This window comes from Pimephales promelas, chromosome 10 (assembly GCF_988280905.1).
Source record: "Pimephales promelas chromosome 10, fPimPro1.hap1.1, whole genome shotgun sequence".
Lineage (NCBI taxonomy): Eukaryota > Metazoa > Chordata > Actinopteri > Cypriniformes > Leuciscidae > Pimephales > Pimephales promelas.
Window position 1 is genome coordinate 16,443,479 of NC_142778.1, and position 25,210 is coordinate 16,468,688.

Consider the following 25,210-nt stretch of genomic DNA (forward strand, 5'->3'; position numbering starts at 1 on the left):
TGAGAGGTCGATAATCAAGCGCTTTTTTCCTGAAAATTTTCTTGTAGCCACGCCTATGGGGCTAATGCGGAATTTGACGAACGGGGGGGCTTCGAACGGACCGATCATGAAACCTGATTCTATTTCTTTTTTTATTAGCTCGTCTACCACTTCGGGCTCTGCTAAGGAAGACTGAAGATTATTGCAGATGATGTTTTTGGTAGGCTGGCATTCCACGCCAGGTTTAAAACCTTGGCTGAGACCGGACAACAGGTAATTTGTAAAGTTGGCGTCTGGGTGATGGAATAATTCCTCAGCCAGGCGGGAAATATTCACTGGAGTCGAGAGATAGTTTTTCTCGCCTTTATTTACAGCTTTTTGTACAGGACATACAACACGGGCGTGGGCACCGCCACAATAATTGCAAATGTGGAGAAAACGACAGCGTTGTCTTTGGCATTTACCCTCGTTGAAATTATTGCAGACTTGTCTGTTAGACGCGACGTTTGGGGCTCTGCTCGGAAAGATGCTACCGGAAGAGAGGTCCTCTCTTGCCGGTCGCGGGACGTAGCTTGTGGGTTTGATGGGGATCTGCGCTGGGCCGGGAGGAATCGAGGGATTGATTTGCGGGCATGCTGTGGTGGCATGGTTTACGGACCTGCAAATTGCGCAAGAGATGTTTCGGCATCCGAGAAAGACGCGATTATGGAGATCAGAGTCCAACGCTCCCCAGTAAGGACACTGATTCCATTGAGAAATACGGACGGCGCATTTAGCAGAAAATAATTTGTGATAAGTGTAAAAATGACTACCCCCATACGACAGCGCAAGCTCCGCTATGATGGAAAGGTAATCGTTGAGCTCGCGCCGTCTATGGGGAAAAACGGAGCATATAACTTCGGTATAGCGGTTAAAGGAAATACAGAATTCGGCCAAAGACAATGTGCGAGATGAAGCTTGCGTGTTGTTTTTTAAAGTGACGGATATATCGCCGCAATCCACCTGGCGATTGGATTCCGGCATGGGGAACATCGAAAGTAGGGAGCCCAAGTCTACATCCGCACCTGCGAGGATTTGAGCTCTGATGCTGTTCGTCACTGGCGGAGGTTCTGCGGCGACGGCGTTTGGAGGGGCTGGTTGAGGAGTGGCTGAAAAGAGAGAGAAGGAAGATCGAGCGTGTAGAGGATTAGAAGTGGGGAGGACCGGAGCTGAGGTCGTTTGCGGAGGCATCCTCACGCCAGAGTCAGCCCCTGCTCCGGGTGGAGGGGGGAAGAATTGAGGGTAGTAGTGAGGAAGAGGAAGAAAATGCGTCGGCGTCTGACCGGCTAACGGAGGCATCCTCGCGCTAGGGTCAGGGTGTGCACCTGGGGCTTGAAAGTAAGGAAAATTGAAAGAAGTAACAACGGGAGGGAGAGGAAGCGTTTGAGGAGCTGATGTAATGTTGGTGTTACAGAGATCCGGCGCGTTCGGTGCCACGGTGGGAGGGGCTGGAGGGAAAATTTGACCTGGAAGAGAAAGAACCCCTTCCGCGACTGGGTCTGGGGCGCGGCCCAGGCTGGCGGAAGGTCTGCGGCGACGTGGCGCGTGGGCGGAGCCCGGCACTGAAGGTGGATAGGCTGGAAGGCGAGCAATCCGGGTCCGGCAGGCTCTGCTCGTTCGAGCCGGTGAAATGGCATCTGGAACAGAAAGGTGAGTAGGTTGTAAAGACACGTACAAATTATATAAATCTACTTTTTTCGCTCTGCGAGAAAAGTTGACGTCTGAATTAATCAGGGCTTGTCTCAGCGCTTTAACGGTCCACTTCCCTATGGGAGGTATGTTTGGGTGTGTCAAAGAGTGCGAAGACGCAGAGGAAGATGGTGGGGTCCTCGCCGGTGGTGGTGAGGGGAGTCCTCGGCGTCTTGGCGTGCGTGGAGAGGATCGTGGAAGTTGGCGTCCCCGGTTTGAGGAGGCTGGAGATGGAACGATCCTTGGATCCGCGGGTTGTGAAGGAGTCTCATCAGTGACGAGAGAATCGTCATCGGATGGGAAAAGCTCTAGCTCGGACATGACGGCACAAGGGCGGAGTCAAATGCTGAGAGACTTGTCGTGAGACATGAGGTGAGAGAAGCTTTATTTATACCGGCTTCCTTTGAGTTGATTGGTTGATTACCTGAACATGCTCCTCCCGAACTTTGTTTACATAAAACTTCATTTAGCGTACAATGCTAGTAATGGGGGCATTGAGTAAGTAAAAAGAAATCGCTAGTTTATACCACTAACAAGGCTCAAAATAGCCCGACACTCACACAGTAACATAATGAGGCTCCATGCATGCAAAACGAAGCATTGAGAACTTTGTAAGTGTACAGACCGTTTAATAAAAAGATACTTTATGAAGACAGTTCACTTCGCGTATACAGGAGCCATCTTAAAAAATAGTCTCGATAAGTCGATCCCCGAACGCCGTTCATACAGTTCAGAAGTTCGTTGAACTTCATAGAGTTCAGATCACTCAGCACGACGTTCGTGGTTTGACTTATCGAGACTATTTTTTAAGATGGCTACTGTCTGTATACGCGAAGTGAACTGTTGTGAACTGTTGAGATGCTGCACTCTCATTCACAACGCGCTGTTCACTGCGCTAGCTTCTCACAGCAACATGAATTGGAAACACTCATGTGAGGTGGTTTAAACATGCCTAATTAATCATTCAAAGAGCATGAAATTTTATTTTTGAATGTAAAAAAATGACCGAGGTCCGAACCTCGGTGACCTCACATCTGTGTTAAATAGAAATCCATTGTAATAAAGTTATTCTCATTCTGGGCACAGTATGCAATAGGCAATTGCTCTTCCTGCTTCTCCTTCTCTCGTTCTTCTTCTCTCAGTCTCTTTATCTTTACCTGTAAATCTCCCCTTCCCGAAGTTGAGCTTTGATTGATAGTCTTTGCAATCTGATTAATGTCGGTCGTTTAAAACTTCTATCGTAAAACAGCTGTTTAGTTTAGCCACTTGCATCTTATTATCTTGGGAAGCGTCGCGTTGGGATTCGTGGTGCGTGGCTCGCGCTTCTGTGGAAATAAATCCTGCTTTGATCGGTCATCTCAAATATTTTGCCATTGCCGACAAGCGGCGTTTGAGTGCTGATCTATGGTGCTGATGATGAGGTCGGTTCTCGTTGCGATATGGTGGTGGGTACGGCCCTGACTCGTAAGCGCTACTATTGTCCATGTTTCGTATCTCTTATTTTTTTTTGTTCACACATCTCTAGTAACTGACTTTTTTTTGTGGGGCTGCGAGAAAATAATAATAAAAATAGTGGGGCTGCGCTGTGACTGGAGCCTATTAGGGAAAACATTCACCCAGTGCTGTGACAACGCCGGCCCTCCTAGCCAATAAAACAGACCGGCCCACCGGGAATTCTCCCGGTGCTCCCGATTAGCCAATCCGGGCCTGGACATAGAATTCACTAATTATAAAATAATTATAAAAAACATTATAAAATAATTTAAAAAACCATTTAAGGGCACCTTTAAAGAAAAGATGAACTTTTAGACGAACAAAAGAAAAGATCCAGGATCGGATCTGATCCCCTGATTCGTGAGAGTTACATGTTTCTGACGCAGGCGGAGCCGGCGCGCTGCCTTTATCCCTTGGGACAAAGCCAACCTCTTCCTATGGGCTCCAGCCTATCATGAGAGTTTCCTTATGCTGCAATAAACATTATTTCACTGTGACATTGGGAAACACACATACATAGAAACACATTGAATATATTTCGTTAAATATCTTTAAACACAAGAAATGACCTTCTCTTTGTTCAGAGACATTCTGCGACGTTCCGATGAGTTATAAAGTCTTGCAACAGGAGCCTCCCTCATGTGTTGGGGGAGGGAAGGGGTTGTGTGTGAGTGTATGTGTTTACAGTAAGTCCCGGGGGGGAGGGTTGAGTCGCCTGGGAAGTCCTTACAGGACCATCCAAATAAATTGAAACCAAATTAACAAATACCGTCATTGAGGGGCTGCTGTCTTTTAATTTCTTTTTGTAATTGTTTCTTGTATTATTAAAGTGTGTGTTGAACATTAGCAGGTATTATATAATAAAACATAAACAAAACACAACATAAGTCCAGGCCTGTTCCTCCTTTTATGCCTCCGCTCCTCCGTGAGAGATACAAGACCGGTGTTGCTCATCAGTTTCACTCGAAGTAGATTGGCCTCTCTAGCAAGATTCCTTGGTCAGTCATGACCTACGTCTCCGTTTCCTCCCTCATCAGTGTTGCTCATGTTGCTCATCAGTAATCATGGCACTGGCCTAGCCCTTTCTCTTATGGCCCTCAGCCACATCCTGCTCACACACACACACGCGCGCACACACACACACACACACACACAAACACACACTTCTTTAACGAATATAGTAGACATTATCAGAACCTGGACATCTAAGGTAATGTTGTCTTTCATGTCACACAGAGAGATCAAGATACTGGTGGATGAGCTACACAGGCAAAATATTACAGGACTACAGTGGATCGGAAGTGATGCCTGGATCGAGATGGCAGATCTGCTCATTGCAGATAGCCAAGGCCACAATTTGCTGATTGGATCTATAGGTTTTACTGTTCGCAATGCTCAAATACCTGGACTAGGCAGTTTTCTACAGGATGTCAACCCCTCCTTAATTCTGGGAAAATGTTTTTTCAGTGCTCATGAAGCCCAAATACAATTCTACGGACATGCAACGGCTTGAAATATGTCAAACATTATTTTACTGATGTGTCTGATCTGAGATTTATCAATAATGTCTAAACTGCTGTGTATGCTATTGCTCATGCACTGCACAATCTACTGTCATGTAAGCAGCAAGAACTCCCATTTGATAATGCAGCCTGTGCACAGCCAACAACAATACAACACTGGCAGGTGAACTACTTCTAAAATGTTGAAATCTTAAAACCAAACTATAAATATATAAAAATCCAATTAAATTGCATGATTTAAACAAAAGATGAATGAACAATTTACTATTATTATACATTATTTTATTATACGTATTTTTTAATCACTGAAGTCACCATATATGAGGTTAGGCTACTAAAGTGTAGTTTTAAAATCATATGCTTTACAATTTTACATGTCCACATTGCTAAAGGAGGTTACTCTGAATCCAAAATTAGATTACTGTAAATTAAAAATAATAACAAAAAAAGGAAAAAAAATCTATCATTACAGGTTTTACATTATCTGCAAACTGTAGGGGAGATATAGGGGAGAAACACTGATTTTTGATGGTGAAGGCAACCTCCTGCAAGGTACAAACTGACTTACAAAAGGTCACAAAAGGCACCATGGATGTAGCCACAATTGCCTACTATGATGCAACTCTGCCTTGTGGGCAACAGTTTACTGTGAACAATGACAACATCATCTGGGGAGGAGGCCTAAAGACTGAAAGAGTCTCTTTACAAATTAACTTTCCAATCATAACTAAATACACAAGTGCAAATGAGATGCAGTGATGCATCGTATAGGCTCAGATCCACAAGACAAACATGTGTAAACAAGTGCAAACATGTCACATGGCATTTTATTTTTCTATTGTTGTTCAAGTTATTTTTCCCTAATGTTTGGCAGGTGCTTGTGTTGTGTGCAGTGAGAGCTGTCCCCTAGGCACTAGGAAAGCTGTGCAGCAAGGAAGACCCATCTGTTGTTTTGACTGTATTCCATGCCCTCCAGGAGAGATTAGCAACGCAACGCGTAATGTTTGTTAATTGCTCTTTTAACACTTGCAATTCATCAAAATTTTACAATTGTTTTAATCTAAATGATCATATACCCTGCCATAAAAACGCTATTTAAAACACTAATAAGTCTATTTCTAAAGAAATAGTCTATGATCAGGTATAGGCTACGAGATACTTCATTGAAATAGCAGGCTCATTACTATTGCACTTCCAATATCATCCACTCCAGATTCATCTGACTGTGTGGTAGTAATGGGAAGTTTGGTTCTTTTCCATGAACCGGTTCTTTCGGACAGTTTATTTCAATGAACCGGTTTAAAAAAACAGTTAATCAATAGCTTGTTTTCACGTGACGTCACGCAGTTGCGTTGCCATGGCAGGAAGTGATTTCTATATTTAGGAAGCACTATAACACACTCAAAATGCCTATGTTTTGCGTCGTTTATGGTTGCTCAAATCGATCAAACCACGAGGAGTTTTTATCGTGTGACAAAAGTTGTTGTTCATAAGGGGGGAAAATACAAGAAATTGACAAAAAAACACCGGGAAAAATGCCTTGCAAACCTACGTCTGCGGTCGGGAGGAGGCGAATGGGAAAATGCCTGTGTGTGTGCAGTGATCACTTCATCAAATGTGAGTTAATACATTATTTATGTGGCTTATAATTACAGTACTCAGGTGTTTAAATACACTTATGTGGTTGTTTGTGTAACGTACCAGTTTCCGAACTTTGTAAAGTCAAAGTATGTCTGTAAGACGAGTTAGTTGCTGATATCTACAGGCTCGATGGCAGGCAAATCTCTCCATTCAGTTGAAAATCAGTCCTCTTCATAACGTAAGGATCACGTCCAACATATGTTTAGATTTTCTGTTTATATATTTCTCTAATTGCGTCTAAAGTAGTAAAGTACGGATTTTCCTCCATCTCGTCCATTGTGCTCTTCACTCCTTGCCCTCCATCTGCATTCCACGCGTTAACACAATCACTTGACTGCAAACCACCTATTCTTTTACGTCCTCACATAATGATGTCAATTCTATCATCCCGGTGGATCAAAATACAAAATAAAGGCATTTGTAATCATAACTTGAACTAAATAATAGTACTCATCATCATAATCATCTAAGATAAGTTTTAAGTAAGTAAGATAAGGGGGGGGTGATTGCGATTTCACTTTTTTCATTTTAAAATTTTAAATAGTGTGTAATGTTGCTGTTGGTGCATGAACAGTATCTGCAAAGTTGCAGAGCTGAAAGTTCAGTATAAGCAGAGATATCGTATTTTATAAATCAGGAAGTTTAGTGCCTACACAGACTCGATTGGGACTACAGCTGGGGTTTAGACGTCACTAACCCATACATTTACATCAACCCTCCCTCCGGAATATGCAAAAAAGGGCATAACACTTACATTACATGGTTATTGTACACATTGTGATCACCTCAGAAAATCTGTAGCTTCAAGAGGTTATATGTACGCATATTTAATGAGATATTGCCTAATTTGCATATTTTATTTTTAAGATAAAGTCTAATACAAAAAGTATTTTTCTTAATATGAAGATTAAACTGGTAGAAATGTATGAGAATTTCTATAAAGATAAAAAAAAAAAACCTTTCACTTGTATTGTGATATAAGTGTCATTTTCAGGACTTTCGTCCCGGTAAGAGAATTTGGCACACATCACATGTTGTTCAATGGGTTCATATTAGTCTATTACTGTTGAGATATTCTCAGCTAAATGAAGTGCATACAAATCTTACCCAGGACCTAGACTAACTAGAGTATTAGTAGACTGTAATATCTGCTAACACTTTATTGTGATGCTCCTCCAACAGACATTATACTGACTATAAGTAAATACATGTCAACTTATTCTTTCCCTTACCCTACCAGTCTACTAATACTCTACTCTCTAGTGAGAGGTAGTAGAGATAAAGGTGCAACGTTACTTATAGTCAACTGAATGTGTTAAAGGGACCGTCTAAATAAATTGAAACCAAAATAACAAATACAAAATGAAAGTAAACGACAGCAGCCGTTTTGTATTTTGTTTTGTATTTGTTTATTTTATTATAAAAGTATGTATTGAACATTAGCAGGTATAATATAATGAAACATAAACAAAACACAACATAAGTCCAGGCCTGTTCCTCCTTTTATGCCTCCACTCCTCCGTGAGAGATACAAGAACGGTGTTGCTCATCTGTAATCACGCCACTAGTCTCGCGCCTTTCTCTTATGGCCCTTGGCCTCATCCTGCTCACCACATACCACCCACCCACACACACAAACAGACACTTCTTTAACAAATATAGTAGACATTATCAGAACCTGGACATCTAAGGTAATGTTGTCTTTCATGTCACACAGAGTGATCAAGATACTGGTGGATGAGCTACACAGGCAAAATATTACAGGACTACAGTGGATCGGAAGTGATGCCTGGATGGCAGATAGCAGATCTGCTCACAGATGACTCTCTTGCAGATGGCCAAGGCCACAATTTGCTGATTGGATCTAAAGGTTTTACTGTTCGCAATGCTCAAATACCTGGACTAGGCCCTTATCTACGAGATGTCAACCCCTCCCAATTTCCTAAAAGCATGTTTCTCAATTAATTCTGGGAAAATGTTTTTAAGTGCACATGAAGCTCAAATAGAATTCTACGGGCATGCAATGGCTCAGAAAACTTGAAATATGTCAAACATTATTTTACTGATGTGTCTGATCTGAGATTTATCAATAATGTCTACACTGCTGTGTATGCTATTGCTCATGCACTGCACAATCTACTGTCGTGTAAGCAGCAAGAACTCCCATTTGATAATGCAACCTGTGCACAGCCAACAACAATTCATTTCTAAGGCTATAAAAATGTTGCTGAATAATCTATCAATGCATTTCCAGCAGATATTGAAATAACAAAGGGTCTCAATGAAATATGTGCAGTGTCGCATGTTTACTGTAAATAGTCACATGACCAGAGCTGTTTATTTCCTCTTTGTGCCAAGAGAAGAGGATGGCAACAAGAAAGCTCCCAAAGAAAAGATTAGTAAAGTTTGTTAACATAAAGACAGGACATAGATTTTTGGTACACATCATGTTTAGGGTGTCTAGTATTGATATATGCATTTGCAATTACTCAACATTTCATGTCAACGGCAGTGGTGGAATGTAACGAAGTACAAATACTTCGTTACTTTACTTAAGTACATTTTTCACGTATCTTTACTTTACTTAAGTAGAATAAATAGTGCATACTTTTTACTTTTACTTCATTACATTTTGCAGCAATTATTATACTTTCTACTCCACTACATTTCTACAACTTCTGTTACATTTTCATTACATTTTCTGATCAGTTTTTCCCCTGCCAAACCGTAATCTGACCGTCCGTTCGTTGCACGTTTGTCTCACCAGTGACGTTTGGTTGCCATAGATACATCAACTAAATGCGTCTTGCACGCAGTGTGTTTATCGTGCAATTTATACGCGAAAATTTGTTTTTACATGCTTAGGAAACGCACCGTGTGTAATATACGTTTAGTTAGGATTATGGCAAGCCATGAGGTTCAGAATTACACCATAAATGAATCGCGTTTACGGCCAAACATAGTTATTAACATATAGTAAGGATATGGCTTATATTGCCTAATTGCAAGCTTGTTTCAGAAATGGTGACAACAATTTTTTTCCATCATTATTGAACATCATTATAGTAGTATTAGGTTCAATGAGTTAGAATGAAATGTTTTATTAATCATTAGAAAATAGTCATTAAGAGAATCAATTATTATGCAAGTACTTTTACTTTTAATACTTAAAGTACATTTAAAATCAGGTACTTTTTACTTAAGCATGGTTGTCATTGTGTTACTTCTACTTTTACTAAAGTAAATATTTATCTGGTTATTTGTACTTTTACTTAAGTACTGAGATTAAGTACTTCCTCCACCACTGGTCAACGGTAACAATAGTGACCGGTGGGATAACACATTGGATCTAAATGCCAATACACAATACCTAACTTTTGACCTAATTTTACTTACAGAAACACACACACACACACATCACACACCCCACAACCCACATGCACAACCCACACGCACGCACGCACACCACACACCCTGCACACACCGCAATACACCCCACACGCACACACACCAACACTCACATCACATACACTCAAATCACACACTACACACCCCTCACGCACACCCCACACCCCACACTCACATCACACAAACTCAAATCACACACTACACACCCCACATGCACGCACACCACACACCTCACATTCACATCACTCACCCCACATGCACACCCACGCGCACGCACACCACACACCCAACACACCGCAACATACCCCACACACCACACAAAACACCCCACATTCACATCACACACACTCAAATCACACACTACACACCCCACAGACACGCACACCACACACTCGCATCACACACCCCACAACCCACATGCACAACCCACACGCACGCACACCACACACCCTGCACACCGCAACACACCCCACACGCACACACCACACAAAACACCACACACTCACATCACACACACTCAAATCACACACCACATACAAAACACCCCACACTCACATCACACAAACTCAAATCACACACTACACACCCCACATGCACGCACACCTCACACTCACATCACACACCCCACATGCACACCCACACGCACGCACACCAAACACCCATCACACCGCAACATACCCCACATGCACACACGCCACACAAAACACCCCACACTCACATCACACACACTCAAATTACACCCTACAGACACGCACACCACACACCCCACACTCACATCACACACCCCACAAGCACACCCACACATATGCACACCACACACCCCGCACACCGCAACACACCCCACACGCACACACACCACACAAAACACCCCACAATCACATCACACACTCAAATCACACACTACACAACCCACACACACGCACACCACACAGCTCACACTCACATCACACACCCCACATGCACACCCACACGCACGCACACCAAACACCCATCACACCGCAACATACCCCACATGCACACACACCACACAACACCCCACACTCACATCATACACACTCAAATCACACACTACACACCCCACAGATACGCACACCACACACCCCACACTCACATCACACACCCCACACCCCACAAGCACACCCACACACATGCACATCACACACCCTGCACACCGCAACACACCCCACACGCACACACACCACACAAAACACCCCACAATCACATCACACACTCAAATCACACACTACACACCCCACATGCACACCCACACGCACGCACATCACACCCAACACACCGCAACACACTCCACACACACACACACATCACACAAAACACCCCACATTCACATCACACACTCTCAAATCACACACTACAAACCCCACATGCACGCACACCACACACCCCACACTCACATCACATACCCCACATGCACACCTACACGCACACACACCCCGCATACCACAACATACCCCACACGCACACACACCACACAAAAAAACCCACACTCACATCACACACATCAAATCACACACTACACGCCCCACACGCACACCCCACACGCACGCACAGACACATACACACGCACACACACGCACAGACACACACACATGCACAAACAAACACTGCACTGTCAAATAGACTTATATTCAGTCTGTTCAGTCTGTACAATGGTTGATACAACACAGTATCCCACCGTTGACAATTGTGACCGATCATAAAACTCACTTTTTCAAACACTTTTCCATGAAAATTTTAAAAAATGATGATTGATTGTTTCAGAGGGATAGCAATGACACATGATTGGGATATTTTTGTGTCTGGGAAAAATTTGGGATGGGTTAGGGTTAGGATGGGTTAAAAAAAAAAAAAACTTTTCTATCATTACAGCATTACAGGTTTTACATTAAGTGCAAACCATCAATTTCAGTATGAATAGGGGAGAAACACTGATTTTTGATAGTGAAGTTAACCTCCTGCAAGGTACAAACTGGTAAACTTACAAAAGGTCACACAAGGCACCTTGGATGTAGCCACAATTGCCTACTATGATGCAACTCTGCCTCGTATGTAACAGTTTACTGTAAACAATGATAACATCATCTGGGGAGAAGGCCTAAAGACTGTAAAAGTCTCTTTTCAAATGAGTCTCTTTTCTAATTAACTTTCCAATCATAATTAAATACCCAAGTACACATGAGATGCAGTGATGCATCGTATAGGCTCAAATCCACAAGACAAACATGTGTAAACATGTGCAAACATGTCACATGGTGTATTATTTTTCTATTGTTGTTCAAGTTATTTTTCCCTAATGTTTGGCAGGTGCCTGTGTCTGTGTGCAGTGAGAGCTGTCCCCTAGGCACTAGGAAAGCTGTGCAGCAAGGAAGACCCATCTGTTGCTTTGACTATATTCCATGCCCTCCAGGAGAGATTACCAACACAACACATAATGTTTGTTTAATCGCACTTTTAACACTTGCAGTTCATCAAAAGGATCAAATGGAAAAGTTTTACAATTGGTTTAATCTAAATGATCATATACCCTGCCATAAAATCGGTTCTTTTGGACAGTTCATTTCAATGACGATTGACGATGTGAAACGCAGATGTTTTACATGTCTTACAGATCTAAAGTGAATACTGGTCTTCATCAATTTTATTTTATATGTTATTAAATAAACTTACATTTCGCTAAATTGGGCCCCTCATTTAAGTCCTTGTTTCACCCGTGCTCATGTATCAGCACAGCATGCAGTTGGCCAAAAGAAAGTTCGTAGTAATTATGTGATAAACATGTTTCCAACACGTTTTATTTTCACTTATTGATGTTCAATAAAATACTTAAAGGGACACTTCACTCATTTGCATTAACCTTTATATCTTTAGAAACCCAGTCAAATTTTTGAATGGTCATGGTTTATTCCCTTATTCAGTCCCTCCAGAAAAACGCGATTATGCGATCGCTGAATTCAATGCAAAATCAGCCAAAGTCCGCATATTTATGCGGGGGCCGCATTTTTTCAAATAAGCCGCACTTTCGCCGCATAAAATGCCGATTTCCATGCAAAATATGCGGGGCTTGCATGATTTCATAATCCTCGCATTTTCGTTGCAAAAAAAGTCGCATATATCTTCGCAGAAAGTTGAAAAATGTTGCGTTTGCTTCATACAAGAGCAGCTATTTCCCCCTGTTTCCATGGGAACGTTATGAAGTGACACAATTACGCGACGGGATAGCTCACAGCTGAAGTTATTGCAGAGGCCAGAAAGACTCACGGAGGCGATTGACATCTCACAAATCGAACTCGTATAACTGTCTGTCACACGTTCTACCGTCACATCGTTACTTAATAAACAAAATAAGATAAAATAATAAGCATCAAACAGAAATTACCCGCACACATGGGGTGTTTGAGGCGCACACACTGCAGACAGTTCAGCGCGCAGCTCTTAAAGGGGCCACACCTTATTTACACTCGTTACAGTCTGAAATAAAACATTGCTGATTTTGTAATTGTGAAAGAGAGTCTATTGTGCACTTATTCTTTGAATGTCCCTATTCTTCAATCTTTTGGAATGAGATGTCTCAATTTCTAGGTTTTAAAATGAATTGCAACGTTGTCTTAAATTTGTCATCTTCATTCAAATGATTTTGACTTTATGTATGTTATCGATTTTTTTCTATTATTAGGACAATTTCATATTCATCAAACTAAGTGGAGTGACTCAAAACCCAACTTTGCTCATTTCAAAACAGCCTTTAAAATGTATTTTGAGTCTTTAATTTTTAAAAAAAAAAAAAAATCGAAACGCCCAAAAGATCTGTATCTCTGCTAAAGGAATTTAATATGTCTGATGCCCTTTATTTTTATGATCTTTATTTTTTTTTCTTTATTTTTTTTTTCCTCCAAATTATTGTTTCATGTTTTAGGCTACTTCTCAGATGTTATAAAGACATCAGAAAATGTGAAAGAAATATCAAGAACTTGATATCAAACTCTGTGGTTTTGAAAATTTAATAAAAATAAAACAAGATGAGAAATTAAATATTCCCAGCACTTTCTATGATGTAGTGCTTGCTACATAGAAAGTAATAGGAAATGACTCTTTACAGTAGCCTAGTGTTGGGGGAATCACTTTTTTTCTCTTTTTCATCAAACCGCAGTTTTTGCAAGTTCCCGCAATTTTTGCAAGTTCCCGCAATTTCATCGCATAAAATTGCATAAATATCCCGCATATTCCATCGCATTTTTAAAGAAAACGGGCTGCGTAATCAAGGATTTTTGCCCGCAACAATCACAAAAAAAACCTCCGCGTTTTTCTGGAAGGACTGCTTATTTTTCCCTGAGATGGGAGAAACAAGGATTTTAGTGTTTTACTTCCTGCTTATTATGACGTAAAAATCATCATGTTGCGTCATAATAAGCAGGAAGTCACATTTCATTGAAATGACAGAGACTACAAACTTAGCTCCTCATAATTCAAGGGTGTGGGACCTGCTCACCCTACAGGCCTATTACAGATCAGTGAGTGAACAAAACAGATACAGTATGGAGAGAAAAATTAGGAATCAATTCTGATATTCAACCTGTTTGGCGAGCACTTTACAAACCACCATTAAAAAAGAAGCTTGGTGATTTGCAATGGAGGATTTTACATGGAGCTATTGCTGTAAATGCATTTGTATCTATTTTAAACCTCACTGTAAGTGACAAATGTCCTTTTTGTCTCGAACGAGAGACCATTTTTTTCATTGTTTTATGGACTGTGATCGACTTAACCCTATTCTTGATTTATTAAGTGCCTTTTTGGATACTTTTAATATTTGTTTTTCAAAGCAAGATTATATTTTGGGTTTTTTTTACAGTTCAAAACAAAAGTTCAAATGTCACATTATTAATTTTATTGTGGGACAAGCAAAATATGCTGTCTATATCACTAGGAGAAATAAGATAGAAGAGAAGCCAGGACAAGATGTTGTATTAGTTTTCAAAAATATGGTAAAATCAAGAATTCTTATTGATTTTAACTTTCATAAATTGATGAGCACGATAAAAGACTTTGAAATACATTGGTGTTGTAATAATGCTCTGTGTTCAGTCAATGATGACGAAATTGTTTTTGTAAGAGAGTTGCAGTAATTATTTTTTGTTTATTTATTTATTATTTTTATTTTATTTTTTATTTTTTTTTAGGTGTGTGTAAAATTGTATAAACAATTGTGTAAACAATTTTTTAAATAAATTGATTGTCAAAATCAAAAAAAATCTCTCTCTCTCTCTCTCTCTCTGTGTGTGTCTGTGTGGGGAGGGCTGTTGTTTGTGTGCGTGTGTGTGTGTGTGTGTGTGTGTGTGTGTGTGTGTATAAAGTGCAGGGTTTTTTTAGATAAAGTAGAATTAGAATTATAGCGCCACCAACTGGCAGCAGGAAATGTGTCACTTTCAAAATGCTTTGAAATCACCCTTTTATTTTTACCCGATTTGCTTCAAACTTCATCTGTATAATGTAAACATACGGCAGATGAAGACGTGTGAATGGATTCTTGATATCTTTGAAAATGTTGCCGTGGCAACGCATCAAACTTTACCATTCTTTTAGGTTGCTTTTGAGACCTTTAGCATGCTTCAAATTGCAAGAAACTCATCAGACACATCACATTTATTAGCCAGTAGACATGTGCAAAGTTTCAGAAACGGGCGTGGTGAGGGCTCAGTAGCGCCACCTTTTGACAAAAGGTTTTATCTACAGTTACAAAAATCAGTATGTATATTGTACTCATCGGGCCGGACAACTTTCTAATTGATACTCATTAGCTAGCACCCACAGAAAGTCAGATATGTTTGTTTGAATGTAGTCATGCTCTCTTTGAGCTTAGGTATCTGTCTGTGTGTGTGTGTGTGTGTGTGTGTGTGTGTGTGTGTGTGTGCGCGTGTGGGGAGGGCTGTTGTCTGTGTTTATATGTGTGTGTGTGTGTGTGTGTGTGTGTGTGTGTGGTTGGCTGTGATTTTTCCTGCAAGTCCTTGTCTCTAAGTCCTTGTCTGTTAGCATAATAATTTTGTATTTTTTTAAATATGCATATAACCCCCATCTTTTAAATGTATAGTTTGCTTTAAATAAAAGTAAGATTGTATTTGTAATTGAAGCTGAAAGAGTTTAAAATTCATGTGCTACATTTCAATGTATTTGTTTTCCTAAAAATTTTAAAACACTAACCTCATTCTCAGTCAAAGCGGGGGCTACATTTTTGCACGTCATTGCAGAATAACCCTAAAGGCACCAAGGTGGCGGTGCCACCGGCTTTAAATATATATATATAGCTGCGAGCAGCGACGAAGGGCCAAAGCTGGCAGTACCGCCACCCCGGTGCAGTTTGAAGCAAATCGGGGTTTGACAAAAGTGGGGTTTAGGTAACTAAAGGCACCGGGGTTGCGTTGCCACCGGCTTGGGCCCGCAATCGCTGCTCGCAGCTATATTTAGGGCCCAAGCCCTGAAAGGGCGAAGGCCCTATTGTTTTCCTTGGGATTATTCTTTTCTATTATTATTAGGGCCCAAGCCCTGAAAGGGCGAAGGGTGAGCAAAATTCTCACATGCGTTTGGCTGTGAGCATTTTGAACGGTAGCCGATGAAGAGTATGGTTCAAAATGCGCAGATCCAGGATCGGTCGTAACCCACCGGTCTTCTTGGGGACAATGAAGTAGGGGCTGTAAAACCCGGACCTCACCTCGGCTGGAGGGACCGTCTCGATTGCACCCTTCGCCAGCAGGGTCGCAATTTCCGCTCTCATGACCGGAGCATTGCCACCGACCATAGTGGAGCGAACTCGCCTGAAACGGGGAGGAGACCGTGCGAACTGAATCGCGTAGCCGAATCTGATCATTCTGATGACCCAGCGGGACAGCCCGGGGAGCTCTAGCCAAGCTCCCAGGAAGTGAACCAGCGGGGTCATGCGAACCACAGACGTCCCCCCGGAGGGGCAGCGGGGCGGGGAGACTGGCATGCGTTTGGGTGTTACCCCGTGCGGATGCACAGTCGAGCCCCGTTCCCCGACAGAAGAGACCAGGGAAGGACCAGCGTTCCACTGGGGTCTGTTCTGTTGGGGGTCTGGCGAGAGAGGGGGAGGGGAGGTGCGTAGTCGAGGGACGACACACACTCCCTTCCGCACCCTCAGAGACAGAGAGGAATGAGAGGGTCGACGCGCTGGGGCGACGAGTGTACTCATTCCAGTCTGTGTGCTCAGTGATGATGTTAAGTCTTTCTTTAACCAACTCAGGGTGCTGCCCTGAGCACTGAGCAGCCCGTCTCAGGAACGCCGCTTCGCCTGGCGTTTAGCGGGGCGCGCGGCCTGAGGGGGCTGCGACGCATGCCTGCGGCCTCCTCCACGCCACGTCCCGGGTGAAGGCTGCTGCTGGGGACGCGTGGGAGGGAGGGGAGCCGCAGGGGGGCGTCCTCGGCGGCGAGCAGAGGGAGGCGTCTGGGCCGACGGCTGGGTGGAGGCAGCAGCTGACCGTCGGGGCAGAATATGTTTAAGGGGAGGGATCCCAGCAACCCACGGGCAGCCGCGCCGTCAAGGGGAGGAAAGGCGGGGGAGACTGGAGCGCGCTCTCGAGAGGTCAAAGGAGCCTTCCAAGTGCACGTCAGCTCCACATGCAGCTCGGGAAAAAATGGAATTGGGTTCGGCTGTGGCCTTGCGGCGGCAGTTTTCCCCAAAAACCAATTATCCATCCGTGAGAGATCGGGGCAGGGCGGAGGGTTCCACTCCAACCTGATACTCACGGCGGCCCGAGATAGCATGGCCGTCATCTCGGGATCAGACACGGCAACGCTGGCGCTCCCGAGGGAGGCAACGCAGCCGCATCCTCACTTCCCGAGGACTCGAGCCCGCCCTGTGATGCCACGATCGACATCGCGTCATCCTCTGGAGCGCCGAACGAAACAGACGGTCCCTGCGAAGAGGCAGACGCCTGAATCGAAGCAGCGCTCACTGGCTCTGACACTGGGGCGGGGGGTGTGGCCCGAGGATCTCTCGTCGGGTTTTTGTTCCACACTGTCACCGTCAGATCACCCTGTCCGCGAGTCGAAGAGCTTCTCGAAGAAGAAGCCGAACGAGTAGCGGACGCGGGGACTCTCACTTTTGTTAGATCATTGAGTCTCGATCGCTGTGTAGAGATGGTCATATCCCCACAAAAGGAACATGAGTCATCCACGAACGCTGCTGCTGCATGCTGAATGCCCAGGCAAACAGAGCAGCGATCGTGACCATCAGAGGACGACATGAATCGACCGCATCCAGAAGAACACGGCGAAACATCTTTAAAAAGACGTGCCACGTGTAGCTCTTTCAATAGAGAGGAGGAAATTCACTCTTTCAGCGCTGAGGCGTCCAGGGAGAAGCGCACAGTCTGGCAGACCACTGCTCAGGTCGCAGGCAATGCAGAATCTCGCTGGGTATCGCCGTCACACCAACACTGAAGAGGAGCTCGTCTCGAAGAGTCTTGTCAGTGAGAATGGCTTAGGAGTGAAGAAGTCTCTTGGCTCCGAAGCGAAAACATACTGCGGTTGTGTTCACTTCCTCCTTTTATACTCACGGAGTAGGGCGGAGTACGCTATGCAAATTTCCGCAGCCCCAAGGCATTGCATGCCATTGGCTCGTGATTAAATACTCGAAGAGGATTGGCTTTCTATGCGAAACCCCCAATCTCCGTCACTTCTGACGTAACTCGAAGTGACTTCGAAAGGGAACAAGAGTTCAGTACATGGACATGACATACAGTGAGTTTCAAACACAATTGTTTTCTCCTTCTTACTTAAATCTCGTTTTTGAAAAACACCCCTGAAAAACAGGCAGATCTCCACATAATACCGACTCTGACGTAAAAGTCGGGATCATTAATATGTATGACTCCAAACATTTGCATATGCCAGCCCATGTTCAGTGATAGACGAGACGGAGCTGCGCAGTCGAAGCATGGCAGTTGATCAGTGTTCGGATCTACACATGAACACAAAAGTATATTTTTTAGTTCCTTTATCCGAGCCACTGAAGAAACAATGGATTCATTTTATTTTCTCCGGAAATTTACAAACATTTCACCGACGACCCTTTCCTCAACTTGCCAAGAGCTGGCCTCGGACCGAGCTGATGTGTAATTGTTCAAGTTCAGACAGGTAATCTTTCTCTCAAAATCGTTTAATAGAGAATGGGAACGTGACATCAGCGGACGCCAGTAATGCAAGGCATTGTGGGATTTTAGGACACGGAGGTTGCGTGAGAAACGTCAAATCATAGTCAAATCTGCAGTATATTTTTTGTAGACATGTACTTTTGATCTAGTTCTTTATTTATGTTTATGTGTACGGTTAAACACCAATATACCAAGGTAAAATCCTCGTATGTGAAAACCTGGAAATAAACCGGATTCTGATTTATTACAGAAACTAATCTAGAACATTGCAGAAACAACAAAAACAACAGCTTTTCGCCTGGAAATTACATTTAATAAAAGTAAACAACTTAACTAAAATGTTTCCTAAGTAAAAAAGAAAATATATACGACGCAGAGTTTAACTTTTTTTTATTAGAATGCAAGTTACAAACATACAAGCATCACAGTTCGTAAACACATATTATACAGGAAAATAAAAAAATCAGAATAAAATTAATTGAAAAAAAATAAAATAAATCAAAATATAATACATAGCTTAAATAGACAGACTTACAAACTTCATTATCTATAAAAAGAGAAATAATTTTCCTAATTTTCACTTAAACATTTTAGAGCATAATTCAATTGCTGACATAGCTTTCTTATTTTTAACCCGTTTAAGAGACTCAAAATATATATCAGTTTCGACGCCGAGTTTAACTTGCAGTGTTGTTGTTGTTGGTGACAGAGGGGTGTGTCTGGTTCAAATGTGTATGCGCTCACACCACAAACAAGGTAAGAAAAACACGTCAGGAAATGTTGTTTGCGGTAGCTTGTTCAGATCAGTCGATCACTCCCTGTGTTCGTACGGATCGAGCCCGTTAATTGCCTTCATTTTCTCTAAGCAGCGATCCTTTGCTTCCTTGTTCAGCTTATCTCGGTAGAGAACCTTGTGCTTGATCTTCTCACGGTCCATGTGGGTTTGTTTACCTTAGTTACGGCAACCGTGTCCTAAAATATGGCTGCCGCTACCCAGAGTGCACTGCGCCATGAAGTAGATTCCCATTCTCTATACTGTTTATGCATCAGTAAGTCGAGCCAGTGATTAAATATCAACTTCACATTGTTTCAGTTAGTAGGATGGAAAAAAAAAATCGTATTTAAATTGTGAATAAATTACATACAGAAAGCGATCAAAGAACAATCTTTCCACAATCCACACAGCGCGAGTTTATTTGGACACTTGCCAAACTCGTTATGAATTTACATCATCGTGTCTGCTGCATTAGAGAGTAGAGAGACTGCATTGTAATGAAAATATCTTCATCCTCGTGATCAACTGTCCTCTACTTGCTCATCACAGATGAGTTTGTGATGGGAATAGATCCAAATACTTCAAAAACATCTCACGATTCGTTAATCTCGATAGCTGTAATAGTAAAACCGTATAATAGCTGTAGTAAAATTATTTGAGAGAGTTTCACTTCACATGTAATACATAGCTATTTTCGTATGCAAGCATGTCAGCCAATCACAGCAGAGGCCGGTTACACACAGCAGACACGCCCCTTCCAACAGAGTGTTCAGATCAGAGGCTAAAATCAGGCTAGGAAAAATGCCTTTTATTTCTGAATTATGACTATTTTTGATCTAAAAAACATACTAACATTATAAGGGCAACCCAGGAAACATTATAAAATAATTTTTTAAAACCATTATAGGGCACCTTTAATGTCTCATGTTCGGTGGACATTATTTAAAAGTCGTATTGGCAGTTGCTTCAGTCAAACATCAATGTACAAAACATTTCAACCCACAGAACTGACTGTACATCTGTTCTGATTTTTCAGTGGTGTGAAATTAATCAAAATTTATTTTTGTGTTACATATTTTGTACTATTATTGTGAATAATGTTTTAAATTAATCAGTTATTAAATTTATCAAAATTAAAGCAACATGTAGTGCTATCCAAAGATGTAAGTGTAATGCAATGTTTACCTCTGAGTATTGGCTCCTGTGTTTCACATTAATGGTAGGTACCTTCCTCCTTTGTCACTTAGCATTGTATAAAGCTAGGACCCTACCCTGAACAGGAACTCTATACCAGCCCAGCCTCTGAGATGAGAGGAGCCACTGTGGTTCTATTTGCTCTTCTGACTAGAGCACTGAACCCTTTCTGTACATCACTTAGGCGAGGAGATGCTGAGAGCCAAAATGATAATAGTGAACATTCAGAGGACAGCACTGTCAAAGTTAGCAGAGTCGTGACATTTAATAGAAGACATGTACTGATAACATGTCAAGGGTGGGTACGATTTGTACATGAGTAAGTTAATTTACTCATGTACTTTTTGTTTACAATTATACTGCTAATGTTTGCTATGTCACTGTTTTATAATTTATTTATACATTCATTATTAGAAAGACATATTTGAATACTGCTGTATAATATTGCATGATGACAAGGTGAATATGTGATTTTAACATAAAATGTCAGATACATGACAGAAATTGTGATTATGTTATTCCATGGTGCTGTGATTAAATAATGATGTGCATTTGCTTTTGGAGTCAATAAGTCTAAGATTTTCTGTTTTTCTTATTTCAGCTGCCTTGAAGAGAAATATCAATCTGTGCACTTGTTGATCATTTCTGTGGAAAAACCTGAGGCGTTCTCAGTACAAATGATTATTCCAATACGCCCAACGATACTCTGTTTCTGTGAAGTCCTGAATAGGCAGGTCCTGGGTGATCAGCACAACCTGGAGCCCAATCAGACCAACCTGGGCTTTCATAAGGTGAGCATTGCAAACACAGATTGCTACATGCAAAGAAAAAAAATGCCTTTTTAAATCTCTCTTTTTTTATTTATGTCTAGGCATTCAATCTGTCTTCAAGCATATGTTTAATCTACAGATATGTGTATCTCCAGCTGTTACATTATATGAACAGTTTTTATCTGAAAAAAGGAAAATTTTCAGGCAGTGTCTGGATAATTGCACTTCACATAATGTGTGAACTGAATGTCAAAAATCACAGAAGAGGAATGAACTGTGTGTGCTTCAAAGTTAATTTGTTTCTGGTTACCGAGGACCAGGTGGATATAGCAGATAAACTGTGCATTATAACTGGGGCCTGGTTTATGTCAGCTAAATTCTATGAATTGAATGAGTCCCATGCGCCGAGGCTCAATATGTTTTTACCTGGTGTGAAACTGTCAGAGCCAGCAGTGAAAGCTCTAATTGGTACCTTTCTGCAGACAGATCACTGGATCATGTCTGCCTTAATCTGTGTGCATACTACAATGCCTTGCAAGCTAGTACTGTCACTCCACAGATCTTTAAACATGATGACAGGAAATTGTGAGCTATACCAGGTACAGATTTCTGTTCAATGAATGCTGTCCCTACATTTAATCTAAGATATATTATTATTATTATTATTATTATTATTATTAATACGAAGAATAATTTAGATTAAGATTAAGAAATAATTGCACTTTTACATCAATATATGATTTTTATCTTTATTGGCAGTTCATTTTGAGATGTTCACTGGACAAACAGAGGAAGTTAAACCAAATGGTTAAACACTGCTTCAAATCAAATATGCTCACCTGCATACACATATGGAAGCTTAAAGGTGAAATAATTGTGTCTTTTTGGTTTGTATATGAAGTGTTACTTTGTTTAGGGAGCACATATTTGATATGGCATCATAACCAACCTAAATGTGCTTTTCATTTCATGTGTACTTGTAGAAATCAGTCCAAAGCAATGGCAGATCGGCACTCAACTACCCAGCAGAGCCCTCATTCACCAGTGGATTATGAGAGTTCTGCTAATCACAGTTTTTCTGTTTTTTACTGGCCAGACTACAGTTGTGACATATTTGAGCTGTACACAAAGATATATTTTTACCCACAGAGTCAGGAACTCAAATCTAAGCTTTGTGCTACTTTTTACAATCTCATGGTACTCTTTGAGTCCACATACTGGACATTCAACTGCTTGTTCCTGCAAATTTCACCACACAGCATTTGGGATTAATTTTGTCCTCTCCATCTCCTGTGTTCTGGGGAAAACAATAGTGGTGTTAGTGGCCTTTAAGGCTACAATTCCAGGCAATAATTTTATGAAATGGTTTGGGCGATTGCCACATAGACTCAGTGTTCCTGCATTTACTATGACACAGATCCTTGTTTTTGTGTTTTGGTTTTCAATATATTCACCTCCATTTAACCTGAGTATGAACTGTTACCAAGAAAAGATGATCATACAATGTGATGTACTCTCTGCAATTGGGTTTTGTCTTAGTTTTTATCACTTGGTGCTCAGCTTTATTCTGACTTTTCTTGTATGTAACCTGCCATTTACTGTTGCCTGTTACTCAGTGTTGAACATCCATTTATGGGTGTGACAACAAGAATAATTCTCAGAACAATATTAAGGTAAAGCTGGCCTGGTTGAAGGTCAAATGCAAATACAAATGTATATGAAAAAAGTTTATACTTAGGTTACATACAAATAAAAAACAACACATGCTCATTTCTGATATTTACATGTATTTTAGTTTGAGTGTCAAAAGGTCACTCCAAAAAATCTCAATAATTGTTTGAAGAAGCCACTTTTCATTTTTGTTATTAAATATGAAGCAATATTAGTACAATGCAGGGGCATTTTTGAACTACACAGGTGGAAAAAAAGGGTTCTGCATTTTACAAACTTGGACCCAAGCTGTATAGAACATATACAGTATATTATTTTACTGTAAGTTAATATCAACTGTAATGTGTTTCTTAAACTGTTTATATACACAATTTTATAAGGGAATAACTTAAGTCAGTCAATAAAGACAGTCCAATTCATCAAATTAATAAAAAAAAATAACCTAGAGGAGATGTTTTCAACTCTGCTCCTAGGGACCCACTGTCCCTGCAAAGTGTATTTCCAACCTGCTTCAGCACACCTGCCTGCAGGGACGTGCAGAGGAATTTTGAGGGGCAGTTGCTCTGACCTGTAAAAAGGGCACCCCCCCCCCCCCCATAGTTAGGAGCAAACTATGGCTAAAGGAGTATTATATGAGTATTCCTGATTTTTATTTTGTTACAAAAATTAATATTTGGAATAAAATAAATGCAATTAATAATGTGGAGAATTAAAAAAGCTCTTGGAATTAATAATTGTAATGTCAACATTTCCTTTGGTGAGGCACTGCCTACCCTGCTTATCCTGACTGCACGTCCCTGGATATTGGTTATGCTAATCTTTGCTCGCTCCTTTTAAGTTATCTTGAGTAAAACCGCAAAAAATTTCATGAAGCACATACAAAAGACCTGGACCGGAAGCGATGAGACCTGTTCAAACAGAATGCGGAAGTAAGTTGTGCATAGAGCCTATACCGCCCAATATAATCGTCCTTCCTTTAAACAAAACAGTCAAAGAATAAGTACAACAATATAGAACAGAATGAGGTTCAAACAAACAATATTTACTGAATAAAGCATTTTTATAGAATGTTAAGATAACAAGTGAATATTAACGTAAACATAAATAGTACAACCCTGAACTTTGGCTTTTGAGATTAATTGGTTCACTCTACAGCCTGGGTATTTTCGGAATCAGTAGCCTATGATTTTTATCTTATTTTTTTTATGCATGTTGAAGCAAATCTTGATTTATGGTTATTTACTGAGGGATTTGCATTCATATTGACCAGAATGTCCAGCTAATCAACATTTTAAATTCAATATAGCCTATAATGTTAAATCAATAGTCAATCAATGTCAAGGTTTCTATCTTGCATAATTAGTGCAGTTGTTTAGAGTTTTTAACTACACTGAGACTAGATAATCATTGTCTTTATAATGTGTACTTTGATTGGGAGTGCCATCATTCACGTGCATGTATTGTACAGTATTTCTGGTCTCCACATTTCTGCTTGAAAAATGCGAGTTTCATTTCGTGCACGCGCATATGAACGCAACACGCGCGACGCGGTTATGTTTTCCGAGCTGCATTAAACAAACACTGTTGTTGCACTTTGTCATTTATCAAAAACAAGCGTAATAAATAATGTTATTTTACTCTCACTTTTGTCAGGCAAAAAGTGATGCAAGAGATGCACTGCCTGCCCAGATAGGACCAAAAACGTCTCGGTTACGGATGTAACCCTCGTTCCCTGAGTAGGGAACGGAGACGTTACGTCAGGAGTGACGGAGAATGGGGGTTTCGCATAGAAAGCCAATCCTCTTCGAGTATTTAAAAATGAGCCAACACTGTAAAAAATTTCCC

General features: G+C 41.3%; 1 protein-coding gene and 1 pseudogene across 1 annotated transcript in view; both read left to right on the top strand.

Moving 5' to 3' along the window:
- Positions 1 to 1,795: 1,795 nt before the first annotated feature.
- LOC120480103 (uncharacterized) lies at positions 1,796 to 12,410 on the top strand (annotated as a pseudogene).
- Positions 12,411 to 21,037: 8,627 nt separating this feature from the next.
- olfcn1 (olfactory receptor C family, n1) overlaps positions 21,038 to 25,210 on the top strand; it is a 30,522-nt gene continuing 26,349 nt past the window's right edge. The window contains exons 1-5 of the mRNA XM_089116605.1: positions 21,038 to 21,108; positions 21,526 to 21,715; positions 21,796 to 22,293; positions 22,454 to 22,559; positions 22,678 to 22,815. Of these exons, the coding sequence (XP_088972731.1) occupies positions 21,038 to 21,108; positions 21,526 to 21,715; positions 21,796 to 22,293; positions 22,454 to 22,559; positions 22,678 to 22,815 (1,003 nt within the window). The remainder of the gene's footprint in view (positions 21,109 to 21,525; positions 21,716 to 21,795; positions 22,294 to 22,453; positions 22,560 to 22,677; positions 22,816 to 25,210) is intronic.